This window comes from Leptonychotes weddellii, chromosome 4 (genome assembly GCF_054177405.1).
Source record: "Leptonychotes weddellii isolate Sample4059 chromosome 4, ASM5417740v2, whole genome shotgun sequence".
NCBI lineage: Eukaryota > Metazoa > Chordata > Mammalia > Carnivora > Phocidae > Leptonychotes > Leptonychotes weddellii.
The window spans coordinates 22,685,208-22,710,818 of NC_138372.1; the positions used below are offsets into that span (position 1 = coordinate 22,685,208).

The window sequence follows — 25,611 nt, forward strand, 5'->3', positions numbered from 1 at the left end:
ATGATCCTGGAGTCCCGGGATCGAGTCCCATATCGGGCTCCCTGCTCAGTGGGGGGTCTGCTTCTCCCTCTGACTCTCTTCCCTCTCGTGCTCTCTATCTCTCATTCTCTCTCTCAAATAAATAAATAAAATCTTTACAAATAAATAAATAAATAATAAATAAACTCCCAAGATGCTATTTACAGGGATGTTTAGGGCTTTTCCCCCCTTTTCGTCTTTTTAGATTTATTCCCATGAAGATTTATTCCCAGAGAATAATTAACTCATAACAAACAATTTCTCTCCTACTAGACGCATAGCAGTCAAGAGGTGATAAAGTCTAAAAGAACCTAGTTTTGGGGGGCGCCTGGGTAGCTCAGTCATTAAGTGTCTGCCTTCGACTCAGGTCATGAACCCAGGGTCCTGGGATCAAGCCCCGCGTCGGGCTCCCTGCTCTGCAGGAAGCCTTCTTCTCCCTCTCCCACTCCCCCTGCTTGTGTTCCTTCTCTCGCTCGCTCTCAGTCAAATAAATAAATAAAATCTTTAAAAAAGAGCTTACAGTTTTATAGCAAGGAAAGGCCCATTTAGATTCACCTAACAGAAGATTGTTAAGTGTTAAGAACTAAAGGGTGGGGGCACTTACGGGTGGGTAGCTCAGTTAGTTAAGGGTCTGCCTTTGGCTCAGGTCATGATTCTGAGGTCCTGAGATTGAGCCCCACATTGGGCTCCTTACTCAGTTAGGAGTCTGCTTCTCCCTCTGCCCCTCCCAGCTTGTGCTCTCTCTCTCTCTCTCTCTCTGTCTCAAGTAAATAAAATCTTAAAAATGGGAGGGGGCGCACCTGGGTGGCTTAGTCTGTTAAGCCGCTGCCTTCGGCTCAGATCATGGTCCCAGGGTCTTAGGATCAAATCCTGCTTCTCCCGCTGCCTGCCACTCCCCCTGCTGGTGCGCTCTCCTCTGTCTCTCTCTGTCAAATAAATAAATATATCTTAAGAAAAAGAACTTAGGGTGGTCAAAGTTAATTTCGGTGTGTGAAAGGGGCCTCTGAATTAGGCTCTAGGTGAGCCATACTCCTATGCACTTGGTCTCACTTAACCTTACTTTCTACTCTTAGACTGCTCCAGTGAACATTTTGTCTTTATCCTGTCTCTTTGTTCTTGTTTGTAATGGTGTTCTTGCCTGGAGAGTATCTAAATTCTTCCCTAAGTATTGGTCACTAATGCCCTTTTATCTGTACCATGAAGCTAGGACTTTCTTTTTTTTTAAAGATTTTATTTATTTATTTGAGAGAGCATGAGAGGGGAGAGGGTCAGAGGGAGAAGCAGACTCCCCACTAAGTGGGGGAGCCCGATGTGGGACTCGATCCTGGGACTCCAGGATCACGACCTGAGCTGAAGGCAGTTGCTTAACCAACTGAGCCACCCAGGCGCCCGAAGCTAGGACTTTCTTATCAAACAGTGTAACAGTATGTGATTGTTGTATGTGTGGTAGCTAACTTTAATAAAATCATTATTGTAAGGAGTCAGGTTTTTTTTGTTGTTTTAGTTTTTTATCAGTTTTATGTGTAATACTGAATTCATAATAAGCACTTGAGAAAATAGATACTGTATGTATGTGTTCCGTACTTTAGTTCTAAGGTCAGAATTGGATTACATTTGGCCAGAAGCCAGAATTAGTAAAACTAGATTAAGATCAGATCTTCAAAAATATAAGATGAGGGGCATCTGACTGACTCAGTAGGTGGAACATGTGACTCTTGATCTCAGGGTCATAAGTTCCAGCCCCACATTGGGTGTAGAGTTTACTTAAAAATTAAAAGTTCTATATGCATATGTATGTATGTGTGTATATGTATGTGTGTGTATATGTATATGTGTGTGTATATATATATGATGAAATAGTTTACTTAAAATTAAAAATCTTTATTTTTTTAAGATTTTATTCATTTATATGAAAGAGAGCGCCAGCGAGGGAGAAGCAGACTCCCCGCAGAGCAGGGAGCCCAATGCGGGGCTCGATCCCAGGACCCTGAGATCATGACCTGAGCTGAAGGCAGCCGTTTAACCAACTGAGCCACCCAGGCACCCCTAAAAATCTTTAACACACATACACTCACACACAGATATATATAGATATAGATATATAGATATAGATATATATCTATGTACATATAATGAAGTAGAACAAAAGCTGACATCCTGGGTTTAGTGATAGGTAGGTAAGATGGTTTCTTGTATGAAGATAACCTATCAGGGTTTTTTTGTGTTTTTTGGTTTTTGGGTTTTTTTTTTCGTGTGTTGGGGGGAGGTTTGTTTGGGTTTTTTTGTTTTGTTTTTTGTTTTTTTATTATTTACTTATTAAGTAATCTCTGCACCCAAACTGGGGCTGGAACTTAGAACCCTGAGATCAAGAGTTGCATGATCCAACCAACTGAGCCATCCAGACACCCCCTCCAGCTGTCAGGTTTTTTTTTTTTTTTTTTTTAAAGATTTTATTTATTTATTTGAGAGAGAGAACGAGAGACAGAGAGCATGAGAGGGAGGAGGGTCAGAGGGAGAAGCAGACTCCCTGCTGAGCAGGGAGCCCGATGCGGGACTCGATCCCGGGACTCCAGAATCATGACCTGAGCCGAAGGCAGTCGCTCAACCAACTGAGCCACCCAGGCGCCCAAGTTTTAATTATAATGTCTAAAATACTTTGATTTCTTTTTTATTTATGAAATTTTTAAACTGTTAAATGTTAACATTTAACATTTATGTTAAATTGCATAACTTTTGAATGATGGTAGCCTGATTAATGAACTTCATTTTCTAAATAACAGCTTTTCTATTTCCTTCATTCTTACTATAGGTTCAGTGGTCGCCTCACAATGAGACTATTTTGGCTTCCAGTGGTACTGATCGCAGACTGAATGTCTGGGATTTAAGGTAAGTCTTGTATTGGTTACTCTTTGTGGAGTTACTTTATTTATAGTTTTCCAAATTAGTTAATTGGGATAAATCTCTTTTAACTTTTTAAAAATCTTTTTGTGCTAGTAAAATTGGAGAGGAACAATCCCCAGAAGATGCAGAAGATGGGCCACCAGAATTGTTGGTATGTTCTGCACATTGAGTAGTATTAAAATAGTCCATTGTTTATTGCCCTCTGCTTTTCATATCTTTGTTTTCCTCCCTCTTCCAGTTTATTCATGGTGGTCACACTGCCAAGATATCTGATTTCTCCTGGAATCCCAATGAACCTTGGGTGATTTGTTCTGTATCAGAAGACAATATCATGCAAGTGTGGCAAATGGTAAGTGTTGTCATTTATTCGGGGAACATCAGGTAAATGAGATGTAGTATCACTTCATATTTATAGACTTTATGAAAACAACTGGTATCTCTGGTTAGTTTACTCCCAAGTGTGACTTTAGCACTTGCTGCACCTTATCATTTTCAAGTGCCTGCTCATTACCTTTATCTGCTTATCCCACTAGTATCTCAAACTTCTCTCTCCCTTCTCCTTATTCCCGTTTTCTCCTGATTTTCCTGTTTCCTATATGGCTCCAGTGTCATCACACCCCCCCACCCAGCTCAACCAACTTGAAAACTCAAGAGTTCTTCATTATCTATTCACCTCTAGGTCTGGTTTACTTACCAGATTTTACATTGTCTATCTGCATTGTTTCTCATATCTGTACTAATCTTACTGATACACACTTATGTACCCAGCTTTCCTGTTTCTACTCCACACCCTGGTTTTTGGTCAGGTTCTCATTACTACTTGCTAGGCTATTGCAGTAGCCTCCTTGCTGGCCTCCTGCTTTCCCTGCTTTACTAGCAGTTGAATCTTTGGGAATGGTCATTCCTTTGAAGTGGCTTGTAGCTTTGAACTTGCCTAGCACAGTTTCTACCACAATGGCACAGCATCAGATACTGCCATTTCTCCACGAAATATTACTAGATTCCAAAAACATCGCTATTCTTTATACCCCAGTTGGGAAGTAATTACCCTTTTTTGAATTTCCAGAGTGCTTGGGATTTATAATAAAGATAACTGTAATGTCTAATATATAGCAATATAAGAAACACTTGCCTTTTGGAGATGGATGGTGGTGACAGTTGCACACAAGGTGAATGGACTTAATGCCACTGAACTGTATACTTAAAAATGGTTAAGATGGCAATTTTATGTGTATTTTACCACAGATTTTTTTTAATTGCATAACTTTTGAATGATGGTAGCCTGATTAATGAAAAGATTTGGAAAAAAGATTTTGTTGTTTTAGGATAGATCTAGGGGCAGGAATAAGCTCCAGGGGAAAGGTTTTGGCTCAACATGAGGAAAAATTTTTTTTTTTTTTTTTAAGATTTTATTTATTTATTTGCGAGAGAGAATGAGAGACAGAGAGCATGAGAGGGAGAGGAGGGTCAGAGGGAGAAGCAGACTCCCTGCTGAGAAGGGAGCCCGATGCAGGACTCGATCCCGGGACTCCAGGATCATGACCTGAGCCGAAGGCAGTCGCTTAACCGACTGAGCCACCCAGGCGCCCGAGGAAAAATATTTTAATAACCAGAACTTTCTTGGGGTGCCTGGGTGGCTCAGTTGGTTGAGCGTCTGCCTTCGGTTCAGCAGGGAGCCTGCTTCTCCCTCTCCCTCTGCTGCTCCCCCTGCTTGTGCGTGCACTCGCTCGCTCGCTCTCAGATAAATAAAAAATCTTTAAAACAGAACTTCCTTAAAGAATAGCACTGTTAGGGCACCTGGGTGGCTCAGTTGGTCAAGCGACTGCCTTCAGCTCAGGTCATGACCCTGGAGTCCCAGGATCGAGTCCCACATCGGGCTCCCTGCTCAGCAGGGAGTCTGCTTCTCCCTCTGACTCTCCCCCCTCTCGTGCTCTCTCTCTCAAATAAATAAAATAAAAAAAAAAGCACTATTAATCAAAGTTAAAGAAATAAAATGAAAAGAAAAAGAAATGAGAGTTTTTGTGGCCTATGAGATTAACAAATTATATGGTATATCCATACTTTGGAATATCATGTATCAAAAAGAAATATGCTTAGTTTTTATAAGATATTCATGACATGAAGTAGGGAAAAAGCGGATTGTAGAACAATATCATGTTATAATCCCTCATATTAAAATTATTGTAGCTTGAGTGCCTGGGTGGCTCAGTTGGTTAAGCACTGCCTTCTGCTCAGGTCATGATCCCAGAGTCCTGGGATCAAGCCCATATCGGCCTCCCTGCTCAGCAGAGAGTCTGCTTCTCCCTCCGCCCCCCTTCACCCCTGCTCATCCTTACTTGCACACTCTCTCTTCCTCTCTCCCTCTTCCTCTCAGATAAATAAGTAAATACTTTTTAAAAAGTAAAAATTATTGTAGCTAGTCTTGAATTTAATTATATGTAACTGTTTAGACGCTTGTTTGTCATAATGTGGCTGGTATATTTAGGGAGTTTTTGGATTTCTTTATACATTTCGGTGTATTATAATTTGTAATAATAAGTATGTAGTACACGTGTAAACAGAAGATCTACCTCCCCTTTTTCCTTGTAATACACCCACGTATAATTAATATAAAAAGTTAAGAGTTCTGACAGGAAGGTGAAATGTGCTGCCTTGGATAGCCTGTCAATTAAAGATATGTTAGTAGTTGCCATGGGAATGTTGTAGGAGATTGAACTATATCACCTTCGGGCCAGGTTGTTCCTTTACTCAGTTTTTTTAGAGTTGTGGTAAAAGAAAAAAAAGAATTGTAAAACAAGTAAATATTTTGTCTTTGTCCAAGTTCCTAAAACCCTTGGGGTTATCTCAGTGGTAGAAGTCTCTGTTGCTGTTTATAAGGAGCCCCTTTTGGCCACATCTGAGTTTAGGCTAAGGAGGTAACTTAGGGCCACTGGCAAGCCTCAGGATGGGGTTGGTCTCCCAAAAGACCAAATAGGTGATTGGAGAACTTTTCAGTCCCTCCCACCCACAGGCAGAGGGGATTGAGCTCTGTAAAACTGTTGAAAAGGCTCTATGTACCCTCTTGATTCGATGAGCTTCCGGGTTGTTGAATATATTGATGCTGCCCAGAGAAGACCTAGAAGCTTTGCGTTCCCTTCTCACCTTGCCCAGTGCTTCACTGCCATTTGGCGTTTCCTGAGTTGTAAGCTGTATAGTAAACTGCTAATAGTAAGCAAGGCATGTTCATGATTCCAGGAGTCATTCCAGCAAATTATCAAACCTAAGGTGGCAGGGTTGGTGGGGGGAGGGGGATGGCTTGTGGAAACTCCTGAGTTGATAGCCAAGTTGGACAGAAGTGCATGGGTAGTCTAGGCACTCAGGGCTTGACTCTGGCCTCTGAAGTGAGGATCATAGTCTTGTGGGACTACGCCCTTAAACCTATGGAGTCTGATGCTACTTTCGGGTGCAGTTAGTGTCAGGATTGAATTGAATTGTTAGACACTCAGTTGGGTGAAAAAGAGACTATATATCTGTCGTCAGAAAACATTACACAATTGTATATTTTCCTATTCCTGCAGTCAGATTACAGGCTCTTTGAAGAGAAGACTATCCCATCCTTTGCAGCACGTAGCCTAGTGATTTGTGCATAGTAGGTGCTAAGTAAGAACAGTAAACTTTGCCCAAATGAAAGTGTTTTCTGTATTTAAGATTATGCCTTTCGGGCGCCTGGGTGCCTCAGTCACTGGGCATCTGCCTTAGGCTCAGGTCATGATCCCAGGACCCTGGGATCGAGCCCCGCATCGGGCTCCCTGCTCTGCGGGGAGCCTGCTTCTCCTTCTCCCCCTGCTTGTGTTCCCACTCTTGCTGTCTCTCTCTCTCTGTCGAATAAATAATAAAGTCTTTAAAAAAAAAAAAAAAAGATTATGCCTTTGGATGCAAGTTTTTCATCAAGTAATAGAAGTAGAGTTTATTTTATGCTAAAGCAGTTTTCTTTTAAAAATATTTATAAATTGGGGCGCCTGGGTGGCTCATTCGGTTAAGCAGCTCAGGTCATGATTCCAGGCTCCTGGGATCGAGCCCCGCATCGGGCTCTCTGCTCAGCAGAGAACCTGCTTCTCCCTTTCCCTCTGCCTGCCGCTCTGCCTACTTGTGCTATCTCTCTGTCAAATAAATAAATTAAAAAAAAAAAATTATAAATTGAGTTTTGAAACCCATGGTTTGAGGGTGGGCTCTTAATGAAGACTTTCTAATTTATTTTCTTATAATCACAGAATTATACAACTGTCATCACAGTAATTTACCCCTCAGAAAAACCCCCTACCCACTAAGCATCACTCCCCATTTTCCTCCAGTCCTCCCAGCATTACCCCCAATCTACTTTATGGATTTGTCTGTTCTGGACGTTTAATATAAATTAAAAATGCAATATGTGACTAGCTTTTTTTTATTGCCAGATAACATTTTTATTTATTCATTGGTCATTTAATGGACATTTGTGTTGTTTTTACTTCGTGACTCTTGTGAATAATGTCCAGTAGAAGGACTCCTGAAGGTTGAGTATCAAGACAAATAGTAACCGTACTTCAGTTTTGTGGGAATGTCCTAATCTAGTTGGCCTGTGGGCCAGCTGCCTGTTTTTGTTGGGACACAGCCATTCATACCCATTCATTTTCAGATGGTCCCTGGCTGCTTTCATGCAGCAACTGCAGAGTTGAATAGTTGCTACAGAGACTGTGGCTCACAATCTGTCTCCCTGGCCTAGTCTGTTTTTGAAACTTTAACTTCAAGAAGTATCCTTCATGTTTACTAAATATCTTTTTCTCTGTTTCTTGTTTTTGGGCAGGCAGAGAACATTTATAATGATGAAGATCCTGAAGGAAGCGTGGATCCAGAAGGACAAGGGTCCTAGATATGTCTGCACTTGTTGTGATTTTAGACTCCCCTTTTTTTTCCTCTCAACCCTGAGATTGATTTAACACTGGTTTTGAGACACAGACTTTGTTTGGCTATCTCTCTATGATAGGTACCATCAACAATGTTATTAGCCCAAACAGAGGGTGTTTTCTAAATATTAACTGGGGGACTTGATTCAGTAAAGCCACAGACTTATATTTAAATTTTCTTTAGGAATTTTCTAGTAACAAAGGTCTAAAGTAGCCACAGAAAGGGGAATATTATGTGTGGTTATTTTTCTTCTTAGGCTATATCCCCAAGTTTTTCAGACTCCTTTAAGTAAAGGCTAAAGTAAGGAAGGAGTAGAGCCAAGTGAGGTAGGTGTCTGAGCCATGAAGTATAAAAGTATAAATACCACAAGATGTCATTTTTATTCAGGAAATGGGGGAGATTCAAGTCATATAAATTCCTATTCTAAAATTTTCACACCTGACTTTCCAGGATGCACATTTTCCTATGTAGACCAGTCTCCTCTCAGTTTCTTCAGTTAAGTCAAAACTATGTGTTCCTCTTTCCCCCATATATTTTTGCTTGTTAGTGTATTTCTTGAGCTGATTTCATATTTCTTTCCTTTCTGTGAAATGGTTTTTTAAAAAACTTGGGACCACCAAGTTGTAAAGATGTATGTTTTTACCTGACAGTTATACCACAGGTAGACTGTCCAGTTGAGAAGAGTGAACTGATAGCTTGTATTTGTTTTTAAAATTAAATTAATCCTGGATAAGAGTTGCTTTTTTTTTTTTTTTTTTTTTTTTTTTTTTTTTTTTTTTTTTTTTTAGGAGTTAGTCTTTGACCACTAGTTTGGTACCATCTCTGTTTTGGGTGACCTGTTTCACCAGCAGGCCTGTTACTCTCCATGACTAACTGTGTAAGTGCTTATAATGGAATAAATTGCTTTTCTACGTAACCCCATGCTGATGGGTTTTATTTGGTATACAACATTCATCAAACACCAGTCTGGCTTCTTGAAGAGTTGTTCAGAGGACAGTTACTGTGTATGGTCTTCGACTATCAAGAGCAGAATTAAATATAATAGACCCAGAGCTATAGAAAAGAGCTTTACTCCTTCCCAGGGAAAGTGCAAGACATGAAACACTGAGCCAGAGGTACACAGATTAGTCTTTGATAACATAACATCTTTTTGAAGTCTGTCCCTAGAGAACTACGTGGACTTCCAAGACTGTCAAAGGCAATGTGGCAGAGAGCATTTAAGGCAGACTTTATATTTGGAAAAGGTGTTTGAACCTTTTCCCGTAGAGAGGTTGACTCTCCCCAGTATGTTTTTCACTGGAGCCTGTATTTAGAGGTTAGAAATAATAGGCTCTTGAAAGTCTTTATCACCAAGTGCCATAACCAGATAAAATGCCTGGTTCTTTGCCAGTCACTCAGTTTAACAGAGTACATCACTCTGACCCAAAATCATTTTCATGAGGCACAGTCTTTGGGGAAATCTGAATATTCTTAAACCTTTAGGTTCAAATCTAGATTGGTTTCTTTTTCCAAGTCAGTAGTTCTGAGTGTAGTGAAAATTACCTTGACACAGGAGTAAACTGTAGGAATCCACACAGACTTTAAAGTCTAACACTCATGGCACAAAAGAATTCAAATTGTAAACCCATATCATGAAAATCTGCTGCCTTTTGACCCTACCTGTGCTCCAAAAAGTTTTGGGTCAATACAAGGCGCAAGATACATTCTTCACAACACTAAAGTGTCCATACATCCATCATTTACTCTGTGCACATGGGAGTTGCTGCCAGAGGACAGAAGGTTCATTTAAAACAGGTCAGCCAGTATTTGTAACTTTCCCAGGGTGAATTGCTTGCCAAGTCCTTGGCACTCCCTTCTCTGGAAAAAAAGTATGTCCAAAGGGTACTTAGTGATCCTTTACTAAAAGGTTTTTTGTTGTTTCTGGGTTACAGATTCGGCCATACGTTTCTAAACAGCCCCTGCAAGGTTGAGAAAAGAAAAAAGAATTAAGTTCATACTTGGTGCAACTTGAAATAATACAGTGTAAAGTTCATCACAGCGAACTTCGGAAGTTTAGTTAGTGCTGGCTAAGCTGGGGAGAGTGCTAGAGTGTAATTTACATATGATTAGCGATGCATTTCTCCTCACCAAATGCCTATTTGGGTGCCTCCTATTTACAAAATAGAATGAATGGTGACCTATGTGGTGGTGATGGGAGGGGCTAGCTAGAGATTTTCTCTGCCCAGGTTAACCATACATGGGTATTAGAGTACTGGGGTTCTGTAGTTTCGTTTCTTAAGATGAGTTGTTGCCCTTTCCCTATTGTACTTTTAATCTGATCCACACAATGGTGTTTAACATATCATTTTCCTCAATTACAAGGTTCTCTAATCTCCCAAACAGTAAGCGCAATCAGTCATGCCTGGATAAAACACGTAAAAGAAAATGCTAATAAGTTAGGAAAAGTATCAGTTATAATTGTTATTTGTGAGTTTGTATCCAAGACACAAGATTAACTAGGAAATTAAGAATAATATTTATGGGCATCTGTCTAGTATACAACTTGACCCAGACCTTTTTTAATCCTTAGTTTCTTTATCCTAGAGAATCTAGGACTTTATACAGAATATAAGAACATTAGTATATAAAGAAATGAATGGATAGGTGTCTTGCTTGTTTCATATATTAAGCAATAATCCTGTCCCACAGGCTATAAACAACATCCACTTGAGCCTTCTTTATGACTTCGAGATTAATTTAGCCTTTTGGCCTCCTTTGTCACAGTCTGAATTAGGTAGCATAACTGTCTTCTCTGCTATTCTAAGGAAGCTATTTATGAATAGCAGACGGGGTAGGATAGGCCAAGGAAAGTAAGAATGCACAGAGCCTGGATGTGTCATCCTGTTAGAGAATTCCTGGTGATAAATAGAGCATATTTTGAGTCCTGCTAGAAACAAACATTCCAAGTGACCCCTGAATGCTTAAACCAGGCAATGTGGAGGTATGCGTTACTCCTAATGGACTTGTCATTTGACACACTCTTTTCTTAAGGCATTAGTATTGTTAAGTTAGGAGTAGCAATAAAGCAAACACCACTCTTACACCCTCAAGGATCACCTTGAGACTGTGTCTCGGTTCCACCTGCCTGAGAAGTGGGAGCGTTAGCCTGTCCCAGGCTCTTGGGTAGCATAGCCCTTTAAAAAAAGAGATCCATTTTCCATCTGTCATGAATGAGCACAATTTGGAAATCATTTCCCAAGTCACTTTTTTGCTTTTCCCTGTTAAGTGAAATTTCCCCCGAGCAACATCTGCCCTCACCACCATCCCCTCAGCCAGTGTTGGTTAAGATCTGAGTAGCAGCAGAAACTGACTTATAAGTGGAGAGCTCTTCAGCAAGGCTGATCCTTAGCTGCTCCATCTCTTTGTTCTTCTGTTGCTGGAGTTGCACCCCGCTCCTTAACTGCCTCTGTCGTTCTTCCATTTCCTCCAGCTGTTCCTGCAGTGAGAAGGCCAAGAACATCTCTAATGAAGAATAGTAAAAGAAGGCCAAGAACATCTCTAATGAACAGAATAGTAAAAGAAGGCCAAGAACATCTCTAATGAACAGAATAGTAAAAAATGAACATTGTCCGTTACAGTTGATAAAGCACTTTTTTACACATGGTTTAACCTTCACACCAGTATTGAGGTTGAGAATCTGAGGTTCAAAGAGGTGTTTGGACAAAGCGATCCTACTCTTGCCAATGGTGACCTAAAAGGGGTCTTGTCTGTACCCGCAGATGACTGTTTAATAGAATCCTGCAAAGGGTGGGTGGGTGCTCAGAGGGATTTTTGTTTTGTTTTGCAGAGGGGTTTTGTTTTGTTTTGGAGTTTTGTTTTTAAAAGATTTTATTTGCCACAGAGAGACAGCAAGAGAGGGAATATAAGCAGGGGGAGTGGGAGAGGGAGAAGCAGGCTTCCCACGGAGCAGGGAGCCTGACGTGGGGCTCGATCCCAGGACCCTGGGATCATGACCTGAGCCGAAGGCAGATGCTTAACGACTGAGCCACCCAGGTGCCCCTATTTTGCAGTTTTAAGTGTGGGGGAGGATTTTGGTCCTCTAGTTGGTGTGCTGAGAGTTTCATGGACCTCTGGCTTGTGCAAGTTTGTTTCTATTAGGATAATCAGTTTTTATATCATCCTGCAACTTAAGTTAAAGGAAACCAAGTCTTGGGGCACCTGGCTGGCTCAAGTCTGTGGAACATGCAACTCTTGATCACAGTGTTCTAAGTTCGAGCCCCGTGTTGGGTGTGGAGCTTAAAAAAAAAAGAAAAAAAATTCTTTGTAAGCAATTATTAACTGTAATTCCAGGAGAGTTCAAGTACTAGAAGTCCAGTTGTTTACAGGAAAAACAGTAAATACAAGTTTTATATTTGAACCTCCTTCAAGACCAAGATAGCTCTACCTGGTACTTAACTGTAACATCCTATGCAAATAGGTGCTTTATTAGGATGTTGGCTATCACAATGGTTAATTTCCTATATCCTGTACTCATTACACTAAAAGACTGAATTCATTCCAAAATGCTAAATTGGAAGATGAAGAAGCAATGCCCTGGAGGCCCTCAGGAGCCGTAAGATAACTGTTTCCCATTCTGCCAAAACCAGACAGGATATGTTCTGTAAACTGTCTCTGCCCAGGATTAATGCCTGAGGAGTGAGGTAAGGAAGATGTCAGCCAGTCAGTCTCTGGCATAGCTGCTAGCTGGCGTGGATCCTCGGGAAGCATGAGGGAGATGGGAAGGGAAGGGAAGTTGAAGTTGGAAGGCCTATTTTAAAGGGGTAATGATTTCACCTCAGATTTTGAAGAAGAAGAAGACAGGAATCCAGTTTGGGTACATGCCGTTATTAGAAGGGTCTAACTAATTGGTTCTCTGAGTCACCCTTGGTATACCTGTAGCACATCAGTCTGCAGTGTTTGATACTCTGGCTGAATCTCAACGTCCATCAGCCTTAATCAAAAGGCCTTTTTTTAGCGCCTTAGCCATACTTCGGCACCACACAGAGACGCAGCCTTAGCATCTAAGCCTGTCTTCTGAAGGGAAGCATCTGCATACCTCTGCCCCAGTTTCCCAAGCCAGCAAACCTGTATTTTGGTGAGGCATAAAGGTATATGCTTGGGAAGGCAGTCTGTACCATCAGCGATAAACTGACGGAGGAACGGTGTCACAGAAAGAAGTAAATACTGCTATGGCGACTGGCATTAAACACGACCTCCAGTCTTAATGCTGGGTAGCACCAACCAGATTAACTTTCCAAAAACTGCTTTATCAGCTCAGTCTTTCAAAGGCTTTCCATCTTTTTAGTCTGGCATTCAGACCCCTCTAGTTTGACCCCTACCTCTAACTAGAACCTCCATCATTCTTCGTACGAACCCTTCGCCCTAGCCTGCACCGTGTTGAATGAAAGCCGCTGCAGGCCACGTGTGGCTGGCTCTCAGGTACTAGAACTAGGGTCTGTCACCTAAACAGTGGCTGCTATGTTGTATCACTATCTTTTTTATTCATGTCTAACTCCCAGTCAGATGGTAGGTTCCTGTCCAGCACCCTACACATAATGCTTGCTGTGAAATATGTAGATAGAGTAAACATTCCATAGTTCAGCATAAGCGACCTACCATTTTCAGCTAAAAACTTTGACAATGTTCTCAGCAAATTCCTTGTACCACCTACTGCACCAGTCACCAAATCCTACGCAAATATTTTACTTCACGTATCTTACGTTATCTCTCCCTCAAAGTGGTCTTTCCAGGCTCTCTCAATTCATCCTGCACACTGCCATTTTTAAGAGCACATACCTATGTGCCAGGCACCATTGGAAATGCTTCACAAATATGACCTCATTCCTTGCAAGAGCCCTGTGATGTGAATTATTACTAATCCCAGTTTACATGTGAGGGACTGGAGTCACAGGTTAGGTAATTTGTCCAAAGTTTCCCAGTTAGAAGTGGTAGAGCCAGGGGCGCCTGGCTGGCTCAGTCGGAAGAGCCGCTCAAACGGCTCTTGATCTCAGGGTCGTGAGTTTGAGCCCCATGTTGGGTGTAGAGATTAGTTTAAAAAAGTGGTAGAGCCAGGATTTGCCACTGGCTTAGGGCTCAGGCTGTACAACGGCTTCGCCGCCTCCTTATCTATCGGCTCTTCGGTGGTCCTCAGACTTGGGCATGAAACCCCAGGAGGAGGCCATATTGAAGTGCCCTTGCCACAGAAAGCAGCTCCTCTTGCCATTCCACATAAGATTCCGTTTGGGGGAAACGGGTCTGTGGCTTTGGAGGAAACCCTTTTTTTTGAAAACCACTGACTGAACACATCAAACCCTTTACACTCCGGTCCCAATCTACCTCTCCAGCCACATCTGTCTACTGCTTACATTCTTTATGATTCAGCCACACTGAGCTCACTTCCCTTAACAATGTCTTTTTGTGTTTCTATGCTTTTGTGTAAGCTGTTCCCTCTGCCTGGAATGCCTTTCCCTTGTCTACCCAATGGATTGATTCTTCAACGCTCAGCTCAAACACCTTGTGGAAGTTGAATGTGAACTTGAGCTAGATTGCCCAGGGTCAGAATCCTCCTTCCATCACTTCCTAGCCATATAACCCTGAAGAAATGACTTAACTTTTTTGTCTCATCTCTCTTATTTTTCACAGTGACTAATTCGTACCTATCTCACAGACAGGTAAGGATTAAATGAATTAATACATGTAAAGAACTAAAATTATGCTAGCTGTTGTTAATCCTCATGAAATTTCCCCTTTGCTTCCCAAGGCTTCCCAAGGCACTTGGGATTCACAAATCTACTTCACTGGTACAGTGCCTTATTCCTACAACTATTACAGTGTTTATTACATTGAAGAATATTATTTCATTGATTCTAAGGCTTTCACATTTTAACATCTCAGGTCAGGGTGCATTTTAAAAACAAGTGTCTTAGATTTTATGAAATATATTCATTTTATCTGGTATCCTTCCTGGACTATAAACCATTTGAGGGCAGGAACTACCCCCCCTCTCCGAGCCATTTCTCATCTTCTTCTCTGCCAGCACCTAACTCACTGCCTGGCACATGGTAAGTAGGCACTAAGAAAGTATTTGTTGAATGAACAGGTGATGGCGATGAAAGAGGCAAAGTTTACAACTGCAAGAGTGAAGTGTACCCTTGAAAAGTAGTCAGATGCCGTAAGTGACCTTTGGCAAACAGTCTGGGAAGCCATTTCAGAAAGAATTTGCTCACTTAGACCTTGATTCCCACTTTATGATACAGCAATAGGAGACATTTCATCAAGCGTGTTTTTCATAGAATGATCTTTGGAAACCTGCAGCGACCATCAGATCTGAAACAAATCCAGTACCCTGATGAAAATCACAGGGGGGGGACATTCTTTTTTTTTTTTTTTTTTTTAAGATTTTATTTATTTTACACAGAGAGACCGAGCAAGAGAGGGAACACAAGCAGGGGGAGTGGGAGAGGGAGAAGCAGGCTTCCCGCGGAGCAGGGAGCCCAATGTGGGGCTCGATCCCAGGACCCTGGGACCATGACCTGAGCCGAAGGCAGATGCTTAACCAACTGAGCCACCCAGACACCCCAAGGGGGGAAACATTCTACAACCCTCATTTTGTGTCAGAAAACTCCCCCAAAGGGAGCGCCTGGGTGGCTCAGTTGGTTGGGTTGGGTGCCTGACTTGATTTTGGCTCAGGTCGTGAGATTGAGCCCCATGTCAGGCTCTGCGCTCAACACAGAGTCTGTTTGTCCCTCTCCCTCTGCTCCTCCCCCTGCTCATGCTCTCTCTCAAATAAATTAAATATTTAAATAACAAAAAGCTCCCCCAGAGGATTCCCTGTTGATGGCACCACTGTCCCAGTGAGCCTTGCCTGAGGTCTCAACACCCTCTGTGACTTCTCACCTCCGCCCCCTTCATTCAGTGGCCACGTTTATCCTGCATTTGTTCTCGAATCCATCCCCTTTCTTGTATTCCCCCTACCATTTTTTCCTCTTACCTATCATAGCTTCCTAATTAGTCCCTAGCTTCTAGGTCTCCAGCTCATTTTGCACACTGCCACCAGGAATTTTTCTATAAGTAGAGAGGCGATCATATTACTCCCTTTACTGATGCAGCTGACGACTGAATGAAATCCACATTCCCTCGTCTGGATTTCAGAGTCCAATATGATCTCAAATCACCTTTCAGTTTCTTTTTCTTTTTCTTTTCTTTTATTTATTTGAGACAGAGTGAGAGCGAGCGAGATTGGGGGAGGGGCAGAAGGAGAAGCAGACTCCCCACTGAGCAAGAGCCCGACCCTGGGGAGGGGTGCTCCATCCCAGGACCCCAGGATCATGACCTGAGCCACCCTGGCACCCCACCTTTCAGTTTTTCACCTCTCACATATTTTGCATATGTTGTGTCAAATATATTAAAATTACCTTCATCTATTTCTTTTTACTTTTTTAATGTGACTACTAGAAAGTTTAAAATTCTGTATGTGGCTTGCGTATTTCTTTTGGACAACACTGGTCTAGGTCTTGCCTAAACTTCAGTACCCAGCTCAAATAATACCCATTCTTCCATGAAGTGTTCTGTGCCTTAACCGATGACTAAAATAATTTCGTTATCCTATAGCACTTTTAGCTGCACCTCTCTTAAATCACATGCTGCTTTCTCCCCAGGTTACAATTATTGTCTGAGTACAAGCTATTAAGGATAGTATTTATTAAAAAAAAAACAACAAAAAAAACGCTCTTTCACTAGATTGTGAACCAATAAAAAAGCAGTGGGGGAGGGGATTGAGGGTAGTACACAATACATTCACTATTAGGACCAAAAGCTCCATTGCTTTCATAATACAAGCTATAGAAAGCTTGACAAAATCTTAAGTGAAGTGAATGCAGCCGTTTTCAACAGGGGACCTGTTCCTTGAAGGATGTATCAGAATATCTGGAAGGGCGTAAGCTTTTTAAATTTATCCAAAGGAACGTGTATTTCAAAAGATGAAAATACTGCTCTGAAAGGCTCTCACAGTGGTCCGCGGTGCTTACGTCAGCACTTAACTGATATGTCCCCTGAGCCGGAGTGGCAGAAGTAAGTAAACCATACTCCCTTCTGAAAGCTCACAGTCTGTGGGAGACAGACAAAATTGTGTTTTCACTTAGTATTTATATCCCACTCTGCCTATAAAGAGATTAGGGGGCACCTGGGTGGCTCAGTCAGTTAAGCGTCTGCCTTCAGCTCAGGTCATGATCCCAGGGTCCTGGGATCGAGCCCCGCATAGGGCTCCCTGCTCAGCAGGGAGAAGCCTGCTTCTCCCTCTCCCTGCTGCTCCCTCTGCTTGTGTTCTCTGTCTCTCTGACAAGTAAATAAATAAAATCTTAAAAAAACAAACCAAAAAACTGGCTCACACTTAATCAGAAGTAACTCGAATACAAGCGAAATGGTGACAATGCACTAAAAAAGAAAATGAGGACTAGAGCTTTATAGATTTCGTCCCAGTTGTATGTGTGTGTTTTTAAGTAATCTCTACACCCAGTGTAGGGCTCGAACTCATAACCTCGAGATCAAGAGTTGCGTGCCCTACTGAACAGAGCCAGCCAGGTGTCCCTCATCCCAATTTTAAAACTGGGAAGCTTCAGGCAGAGATGGGACAGGTGAGACTTGAGGATGAATACACGGGGAGGGAGAGAAGGAACATCCCGCCTAGCCTCGCCCCTCTTGCTCTCTCTACTCAAGCACGATTCATGCAGAATTGGAAAACTGTACTGTGGAAAGTGCACTGAAATATTCAGGGTTGGTCAGATCAGGGGGCAAAAATCCCCAGCTCAGGGGCGCCTGGGTAGCTCAGTGGTTAAGCGTCTGCCTTTGGCTCAGGTCATGGTCCCAGGGTCCTGGGATCGAGCCCCACGTTGGGCTCCCTGCTCAGCGGGAAGCCTGCTTCTCCCTCCCCCACTCCCCCTGCTTGTGTTCCCTTTCTCGCTGTGTCTCTGCCAAATAAATAAAAATCTTTAAAAATAATAATAATAAAATAAATAAACAAACAAATAAAATCTTAAAAAAAAAAAAAGAAAATCCCCAGCTCACTGAGCCTGTTTCCTCATCTATGAAAGCGGTAATCCTTGATTCGGAGGATTAACGAGAGGACCGAGTGACGACGGTGTCGGGGTGCTGCATGCACTAGGGGTGCAGACTGTTCTCAGCCCCTAGCACGGGCCTGACTGAGTGGAATGAAGAGTGGAGTAAGGAAGTGAGTGGACGCCCCAAGGAGTAAGCTGTTCTTCCCACACGAGAGAGGATCCTTCAAAGTGCCCGGAAGACTTTTGGCTCCGGTCACGTCCTCCTTCCCCGGCTAACGGGCTGCACTTGTGCGGGCGCCCAGGGCCCTACCCGGTACTGCTGCACCTCCTCATCTCGCTTGTGCCTCACAAGCCTGATCTGCTCCTCCACGTTCCTGTTCTGCAGCTGGAGCTGCCGGGCCTCTGCTTGCAGGGGTCTCAGAGCCTCCTTCATCTCTTGGATCTCGGCCTGGGTTTTCTGTAGAGCTTTGGCCGCAGCTTCTTTCCTCTCTAGAAGGCGCAGCAGCTGAGGCTCATACTCCTCCTCCAGGCCCTGGCGGCTCTCCGCCATGAGGTTCTCAAACTGGGCAGAGAGCCGCCGGCTCTCCTGGAGAAAGTGCTCGTCCCTCTGGCTTGGAGGGGCTTCTAGTTGTTGCCGTAGCTGCTCCTTCTGCCTCCGGTAGGCCTCCCGGAGCTGGACCAGTTCCTCGGAGAGCTGGGCCGCCCGGGTGGTCAGCGCGTCCCGGAGCTCGGCAAACTGGGCCACGTCCTGCCGGCGGCACTCCAGCTGGTACTGGCAGGCCACACACTCCTTGGTCACCTTGAAGAGCCTCTGCTTGACCAGCCGGATCTCCTCCCTTAGCCCATCCCTCTCCAGCTCCGCCTGGGCGTGCAGCTTGTAGGCAGCCAGGATGTCCTGGTGGACCTGCTGCACCTCCTGCAGGGCTGGTTCCCGGAGCAACACCAGCTCGTGGATGAGCTGGTCCCTCTCCCCTTCCAGCTGGGCCACAGCTTGGACACACTGCTGGAAACGCTCCTCCAGCAGTTCCAGATCCTCTATGCTCAGACCCTCTGTGCTGGGACTAGGCCCGGCGCTGAGGCCCTCCTCAGGGCGAGCTGTCTCCTCGCTCGTGCCCGTCTCTCCCCCATCACCGGTCTGCTCTGGGCTTGCGGTCTCTTCTGGCTTCGCGGGCTCTTCCACATAGAGGATCTCCTCTGGCTTCGCAGGCTCGTCCACATCCAGGGCCTCCCCTGGCTGCCTGGTCTCCTCGATGTGCAGTGTCTCCTCGGGCTTCTCCGTCTCTTCCACACACAGTGTCTCATCTATCTCATCGAGGTCACCTTTGTCCCCCAGGTAGAGAATGTCCTCTAAGTTCAAGGTCCCCTTCAAAGACAGACTCACTTCTGGGTCCAAAGTCCCCACCTCAGGGGGGGATTCAGAGTTCTCTTCTTCAAGAGGAGAACTGGCTTCTGCTCTTGTTTCCCTGCAAGAGAAATGACTTAAAGTGAGAGGACAGCCACAATCCCAGGATGGTTGGCAATGGGAGCCTTTAGGGTTATATCCGGGTTGTACATCTCAAGAGGGCACGTGTCTGCTCCCGCCCCCATCCACGCATCGCTCAGGTCCCCTGACAGCATCCCCATGATGTCAGTGTCTCGTCTCTGCTTACATACATACATACCTTCAAGGCCGGGACACTCACACCTGAGCCGCCACGATTTGTTCCGCTGTCATAAGAAAATTCTAGTGTTGAAGTAAAACCTTCTCTGCAATTTTTTAATTTTAATTTAATTTAATTTTTTTTAAAGACTTTATTAATTTATTTGACAGAGAGAGAGAGTGAGGACAAGCAGGGGGAGCAGAGGGAGAGGGAGAAGCAGGCTTCCCGACGAGTGGGGAGCCCTACGTGGGGCTCGATCCCAGGACCCTGGGACCATGACCCGAGCCAAAGACAGATGCCCAACCAACTGAGCCACCCAGGCGCCCCTCAGCAATATTTTTTAAAAGATTTATTTATTTTAGGGGCACCTGGCTGGCTCAGTTGGTTAAGCGTCTGCCTTTGGCTCAGGTCAGGATCCCAGGGTCCCGGGATTGAGCCCCAAATTGGGCTCCCTGCTCAGTAAGGAGCCTGCTTCTCCCTCTCCCTCTGCCTGCCGCTCCCCCTGTTTGGCTCGCTCACTCTGTCAAGTAAATGGATGGAATATTTTTTTTTAAAGATTTATTTATTCTAGGGAGAGAGAGAGTGAGGATGGCAGGAGGAACAGAGGGAGAAGGAGACAGAAACTTAAGCAGACTCCACGCGGAGCACAGAGCCCAACTCGGGGCTCAATCTCACAACCCTGAGATCACAACCTGAGCCAAAACCAAGAGTCAGACACTTATCCGACTGAGCCACCCAGGCGCTCCTTGTCTGCATTTTTTACCTAGACTTGATTCCTCTTTCTAGAATCCTCTTTCTAGACAAACCTAACTACTTTCTCATGTAAGTTCTTTAGACACCTAAAGAACAGTAACATCTTTCAATTATTCCATGCATGCCAAAGTGTCCAGTGCCCTCCTCATTTGGATCACTTCTTTTTGACGAGGCTCCAAATTGTCACTGTCCCTTGGGGATGGGTATTGGAAAGAGTACCCAGATGTGTTCTGAGCAGTGAATCTCTGGACACTATACTCCTATTGATAAAGGCTAATATTGCCAACATAGAACAGCTCTATCATATTGTTGACAAATAGTGAGTTTGACTAAAAGCCTTAAGACTTTTTCACACCAAGTGCTTTTAAATCACATCTCTTGTTCCTGTAAAACTTCATTCCTCTTGTTGGGGCGTCTGGGTGGCTCAACTGGTTAGGCATTTGACTAAGGGCTCTGGGATTGAGCCCCACGTTGGGCTCTTCTCTGGGCGTGGCGCCTGCTTGAGATTCTTTCTCTTCCTTTGCCCCTTCCCATCCCCCCCTCCCTCTCCAAAATAAAACAGAACAGAACAAAACAAAACTTCATTCATCTTGTTAGGACTGGCCCATCCTCTGGCCTGTCAAAGGCTCTTGAATTCAGATTCTGTGATTCTGACGGAGAAGCTCCTTAACCCAGCGGCCAGTTGCCTGCTAGCTCAACCAGTTCCTGTTAAGGAATAGCCTCCTGCTTCTTTGGCCTTCAGATGGCTTTGGTCCTTCCTGTTTCCAATGCATCTTACCTGCCTTGGATCTCTGAGCAGTTCTTTGAAAATATAAAATACCATGGAAATAACAATAAATTATACTTATAAAGGTCTTATATGTGGGGCGCCTGGGTGGCTCAGTCGTTGGGCGTCTGCCTTCGGCTCAGGTTATGATCCCAGGGTCCTGGGCTTGACCCCGTATCGGGCTCCCTGATCAGAGGGTAGCCTGCTTCCTTCTCCCTCTCCTGCTCCCCCTGCTTGTGTTCCCTCTCTCGCTGTCTCTCTCTCTGTCAAATAAATAAATTTAAAAAAAAGAGAGATTAAGTAGTTTGCTCAAGGGAACTCAGATACTCCTTGGGCACCAGTTATAAGACAGTCTAAATCTGAGTATAGTTTTAAAGAAAACTACTTTAGATATAAAGTATAAATGAAAAGCCCCTGTATCAAAGAATTTATGTCTTGAAAAAGCTTACTTGTGGGGTGCCTGGTGGCTCAGTCGGTTAAGTGTCTGCCTTTGGCTCAGGTCATGATCCTGGAGTCCCAGATTCAGGCCCGCATCGGGCTCCCTGCTCAGCAGGGAGTCTGCTTCTCCCTCTGCCCCTCACCCCACTCGTGCTCGCTCTCTCTCTCTCTCTCAAATAAAAATATATATATATATATATGTATATGTATATGTATATATATATACACATCTATCTTAAAAAAAAAAGAAAAGGCCTACTTGTGTCCAGGTTTTAAGCTCTATATCTTAGCTCCAAGTTCCCACTACAGATTATTTTTATTCTAAGATTTGATTTATTTATTTTGAGAGAGAGAGAGACAGAGCATGCGCAAGCAGGGGGAGGACCAGAGGCAGAGGGAGAGAGAGAATCTCAAGCGGACTCCATGCTGAGCACGGAGCCTGACAAGGGGCTGGATCCCACAACCATGAGATCATGACCTGAGCTGAAATCGAGTCAGACGCTTAACTGACTGAGCCACCCAGGCGCCCCCAGATTATTTTTCTTCTAAATCATTGTGTATTCTGTCCTCCTCTCTAACACCCCAGGAATCCCTGGCTTCCCATTCTGTGTCTCATGGTAGCCCTCAGGAAACCACAAGTGTGGCTTCACCAGGCCCCGGACGTCCCTGGCCTCACACCACCCAGCACCTGCACTGAAACCTAAAGCTTGAAGACAGCCTCCACAGTCACCTAATTAGTTCGTCCCCGTCCCTCTACCAGAGAGGGTGTTGTTTAGATCGCTTCAGCTGGTGTCACTTGGCATCTCAAACTGTCCTCCTCCCTGGGCTTGCTACACCTGTATTCTCCAGCTCGGAGAAGCACAGCCCCATACAGCGGGTTGAGGAGGCAAAGAATCCTTAAGCAGCTCTTTCCCTCACCCATGTAGCCAACTCGCTGAGAACTGACCGATCTCAGAAAGTCTTCAGTCTCTGGCCCCTCCTCACCCCCTTGCCGGGGCCCTACTCCAAGTCATCACCACACACCTGCACTTGCGTGAGAGCCTTCTGACGGGCTTTCTTCCTTCTCACGCCTGTCCATTCTCTACAGTGCCACAGCTTGCCAGAACGTAGCCGGGGCGCACCACTTCACGCACGGACAGCCCACTGCCTAGCATAGATTCAAAGCCCTTAACCATGTGGCCCCAACATACCTTTTCAGCCTCAGCTCGCACTACTCCCTGCCACCCACCCAGGGCTTGACAATCCAGAACATGCGGCAACATTTTCACACCTCCTACTCCTAGCCCACTATGTCTAAAGGATCCAGCTGAGAAAATACAGCTTACTGTAGGCCACCGGATTAGCGAACAGCCTTGCACTACCTGGAAAGGTAGAGCTCCTAGCGCCAGGAAGGATGCACCTGCTCAGCCAGCCAGACCCCCTTCGGTCCTCAGTAGGGCCCCTGCTTTCCCAGCAGACGGCCCTCACACGCTCTTGCTGAGTCCTCTCTCCTGGAATGACGGAACTGTGTTCAAGGCAGGATTCCAAGTCTTTCACACGAATAGTCAGGTACATGAGGCTCATCTTTTACCCCCATTTTGTACGTGAGGAAACCAAAGCACTGAGTCAAGAACTCAAAGTTCCACGACTTGTAAGTAAGTGGTGGAGCTTGCAGAAGACGGCCTCCGGCTCCAAAGCTGGATGGAGCTCCCGCTGACCCCTCTGCTCCCAGAACAGCCCTGAGTTCTACAACAGGTGCAACAGCTACAGCAGGGCTAACGCAGCATAGCATTCAAAATAGACTTATTTACCTACTCGTAAATGTCTGCTCATCCTTCAAGCCCTGCTCAAACTGCATCTCTCCCCCAAAGTATTTTGCAGACAGACCCATTATGGCGTTCTCAAGGCCCTCTGTGTGCAGCTCATCTTTGCACTTAGCGCTCTGTATTACAGCAGTGAGTGTGTCCGTGTCCCCTGAGAGTCCATTTCCTAAGGACAAGTAGTGCTCTCATTCCCTGGGCACCTCAGGGTGGGGCTCTGTAGAGGGAAGTCAGGCAGAAGCTGACTGGGGTCCAAGGAGGAAACTTGCCCAAGGTCAAGTGGCCCAGCTGGACGTAGAACCCTGTCCCCCTGACCCCCAGGCAGCGCTGTTACCCCACACACTGTGGTGGCCGCCGTCACCCCCCCCCCGTCCCCCCGCAGCGCCAGGCCTCTGCTAGAGACTGCCCTCACACAGCTGTCTCTCTCTCAGAGCTGGGGAAAGTAGAGTATGGGGGGTCTAGGGGCTGGCGAGCCGGCTCAGCTGGGGGCCCTGACCTCAGGCTTCCTTGGGCTCCAAGCTGCCTGCCTCTGCCGCTCGGTCCCTGGTGCTGAAGGACTGCAGCAGCTCCCGACGCTGCATCAACGCCACGGCCAGGAGTGTCTGTGACCCTGACCCGGCGCGGGCATGAGTCGGTGTGTACCTGGCTGCGTGTACTCCTGTGTGTGTGGCCGTACAAGTGGTCGTGTGTGTAAAACTATGCTCAGCTTTGCACTGTGTGTGACACCGAAGGGGACGGTGTGGGTGTGTGTGCACCTCCACCTCTTCGGGGTACAGTCTGACCTGGGGCAGAAATCCTCCCTGCTGGCCCCAAATCCCTGAGCCACAGGCCCTTTCCCCCTAAGCAGTGGCGAGCTGGCAGTGTGGATGGTCCCGGGAGGGCCTCGGCCGGCTGCCAAGGTCCTCCTCCCGGCCTGGGACGGGCGACCCTCCCCACCCCCAGCCCCCATCGCAGATCTCAAACAAGAGAGAGCGAGCTGCCAGAACAGACTCGTAACTCCAGGCTGGCAGCCGCCCAGCCTGCACCAAGTCTCTTCCACACGGCGAATTCGGCAACCGGAGGCCTCCTCTCCAGTTGCATTTGGGGTGAGACATGAAGGAAAGCGAGGAGCCAGCAGCGTCCTTGGCCACTCCGGCCCAGTGGCATTTGATGGTTGATGCCCACCAGTCCGAAAGGGCTCATTCTCACCCAGGCCCGGGAAGAGGCGGGGGTGGGGGCTATAAAAAGCCACGGACAAGCGGAGGTGCCGGGACCCCGGGCCTCCCCCACCCTCCTCGGCCGGTGGCTCCGCCCGGTGTCAGTACCACACCCCGGCTGGCCCACCACCCGCAGCCAGGACAAAGGTGCTCGCGGGGGGGGGAAGGGGGGCTCCTCCAGCGCCCCCTCCCCACTGGACGGCGACGCGGGCCCTGCACGGTCCTACCTCGCGGCCTGGGCGGCGCCGTCCCCGCCGTGCCGGGGCTCCGGGCTGGCCATGGCTGCGCGACCCCGGGCTGGGCGGCCGCGTTATTAATAGCCGGCCCCGCAGGCCGCTCACTCCGCGCCCGCGCCCGCCGCACTGGCAGCTGCCGCCGACACCGGATCCCGCCCGCCCCGGGCCGGGCGCGCCCACTTGGCCCCAGCTCCCGCCCGCGGGAGGAGGGAGCGGGCCGCGCGGCCGGGGGCGGGGGTGGGGGGTGGCCGATCGGCGTCGCCCAGACCGGCCCGCCCCGAGCTCTTCCCGAACCTTCTTTCCCTTCACCCTTTCTTTCCAAGGGTCCCAGTTGCGGGGGGCCGGGGAGGAGGGTGGCTCTGCGGCCCCGGGAGAGCACTGCTCCTGCCCGGCCGGCGGGGGCAGGGGTTTGGGGTGGGGGACTGAGAGGGACCCAGCACCCCAGCGCGCACAGCTCGGCGCCCTGCGATCCCCACCCGCGGCGGGGGCGGGGGGGGGGGCGGAGGAGAGGCCAGAGCGCCGTGTCCCGCAGCTGTCCTGAAGGGCTGGGGGAGGAGGTGTCACGGCCACACCCCGTGCGTTTGGGGACAGCCGGGAGCCTGTTGCCGGGGTTAGGGAAGGGCGGTGGGAGGACTGCGTGGAGGGGTTTAAGCCTATAAGGTCCAGTCCAGATATAACACCGAGGTCCACCCCCACGCCGCGAGGTTTCCTGGAGTCTCTCCGCTCGCTCCACCTGTCACCCGACCCAGCCCCGTTTTTGTCCCCTCCAAGGCATGCCCCCTCCCCCAAGGCCTTGGCCCATTAGAGTCAGGGTCAAATTTCAACACTGAAGTCTTTCTCCCTAAGCCAGAAGCTGCCGGCCCCATCC

General features: G+C 46.4%; 1 protein-coding gene and 1 long non-coding RNA gene across 5 annotated transcripts; one reads left to right on the forward strand and one right to left on the reverse strand.

Annotated features, from left to right (window-relative positions):
- Positions 1–2,136: 2,136 nt before the first annotated feature.
- Positions 2,137–25,299, forward strand: LOC145721225 (uncharacterized). Of its 3 annotated transcripts, none has more exons than XR_014144782.1 (6): positions 2,137–2,440; positions 2,650–2,904; positions 3,013–3,070; positions 3,158–3,268; positions 7,742–12,544; positions 25,287–25,299. It is a non-coding gene; the product is annotated as an uncharacterized LOC145721225 (long non-coding RNA). The 3 variants fall into 3 exon arrangements; XR_014144783.1 differs by lacking the exon at positions 25,287–25,299 and adding an exon at positions 14,503–14,517 and having other exon boundaries at positions 7,742–12,521; XR_014144784.1 differs by lacking the exon at positions 25,287–25,299 and having other exon boundaries at positions 2,426–2,440; positions 7,742–8,719; positions 11,312–11,456.
- SYNC (syncoilin, intermediate filament protein) lies at positions 8,897–24,913 on the reverse strand. 2 transcript variants are annotated; one of them, XM_081817995.1, is made up of 5 exons: positions 24,735–24,913; positions 18,226–19,378; positions 11,193–11,317; positions 10,939–11,015; positions 8,897–9,800 (listed from the first exon to the last, which is right to left on the reverse strand). In XM_081817995.1, exons 1-5 carry the CDS (start codon positions 24,785–24,787, stop codon positions 9,790–9,792), a joined length of 1,419 nt encoding a protein of 472 aa, XP_081674121.1. In that variant the 5' UTR covers positions 24,788–24,913; the 3' UTR covers positions 8,897–9,789. The 2 variants fall into 2 exon arrangements, with proteins under 2 accessions (XP_081674121.1, XP_081674122.1); XM_081817996.1 differs by lacking the exon at positions 10,939–11,015.
- Positions 25,300–25,611: the final 312 nt, after the last annotated feature.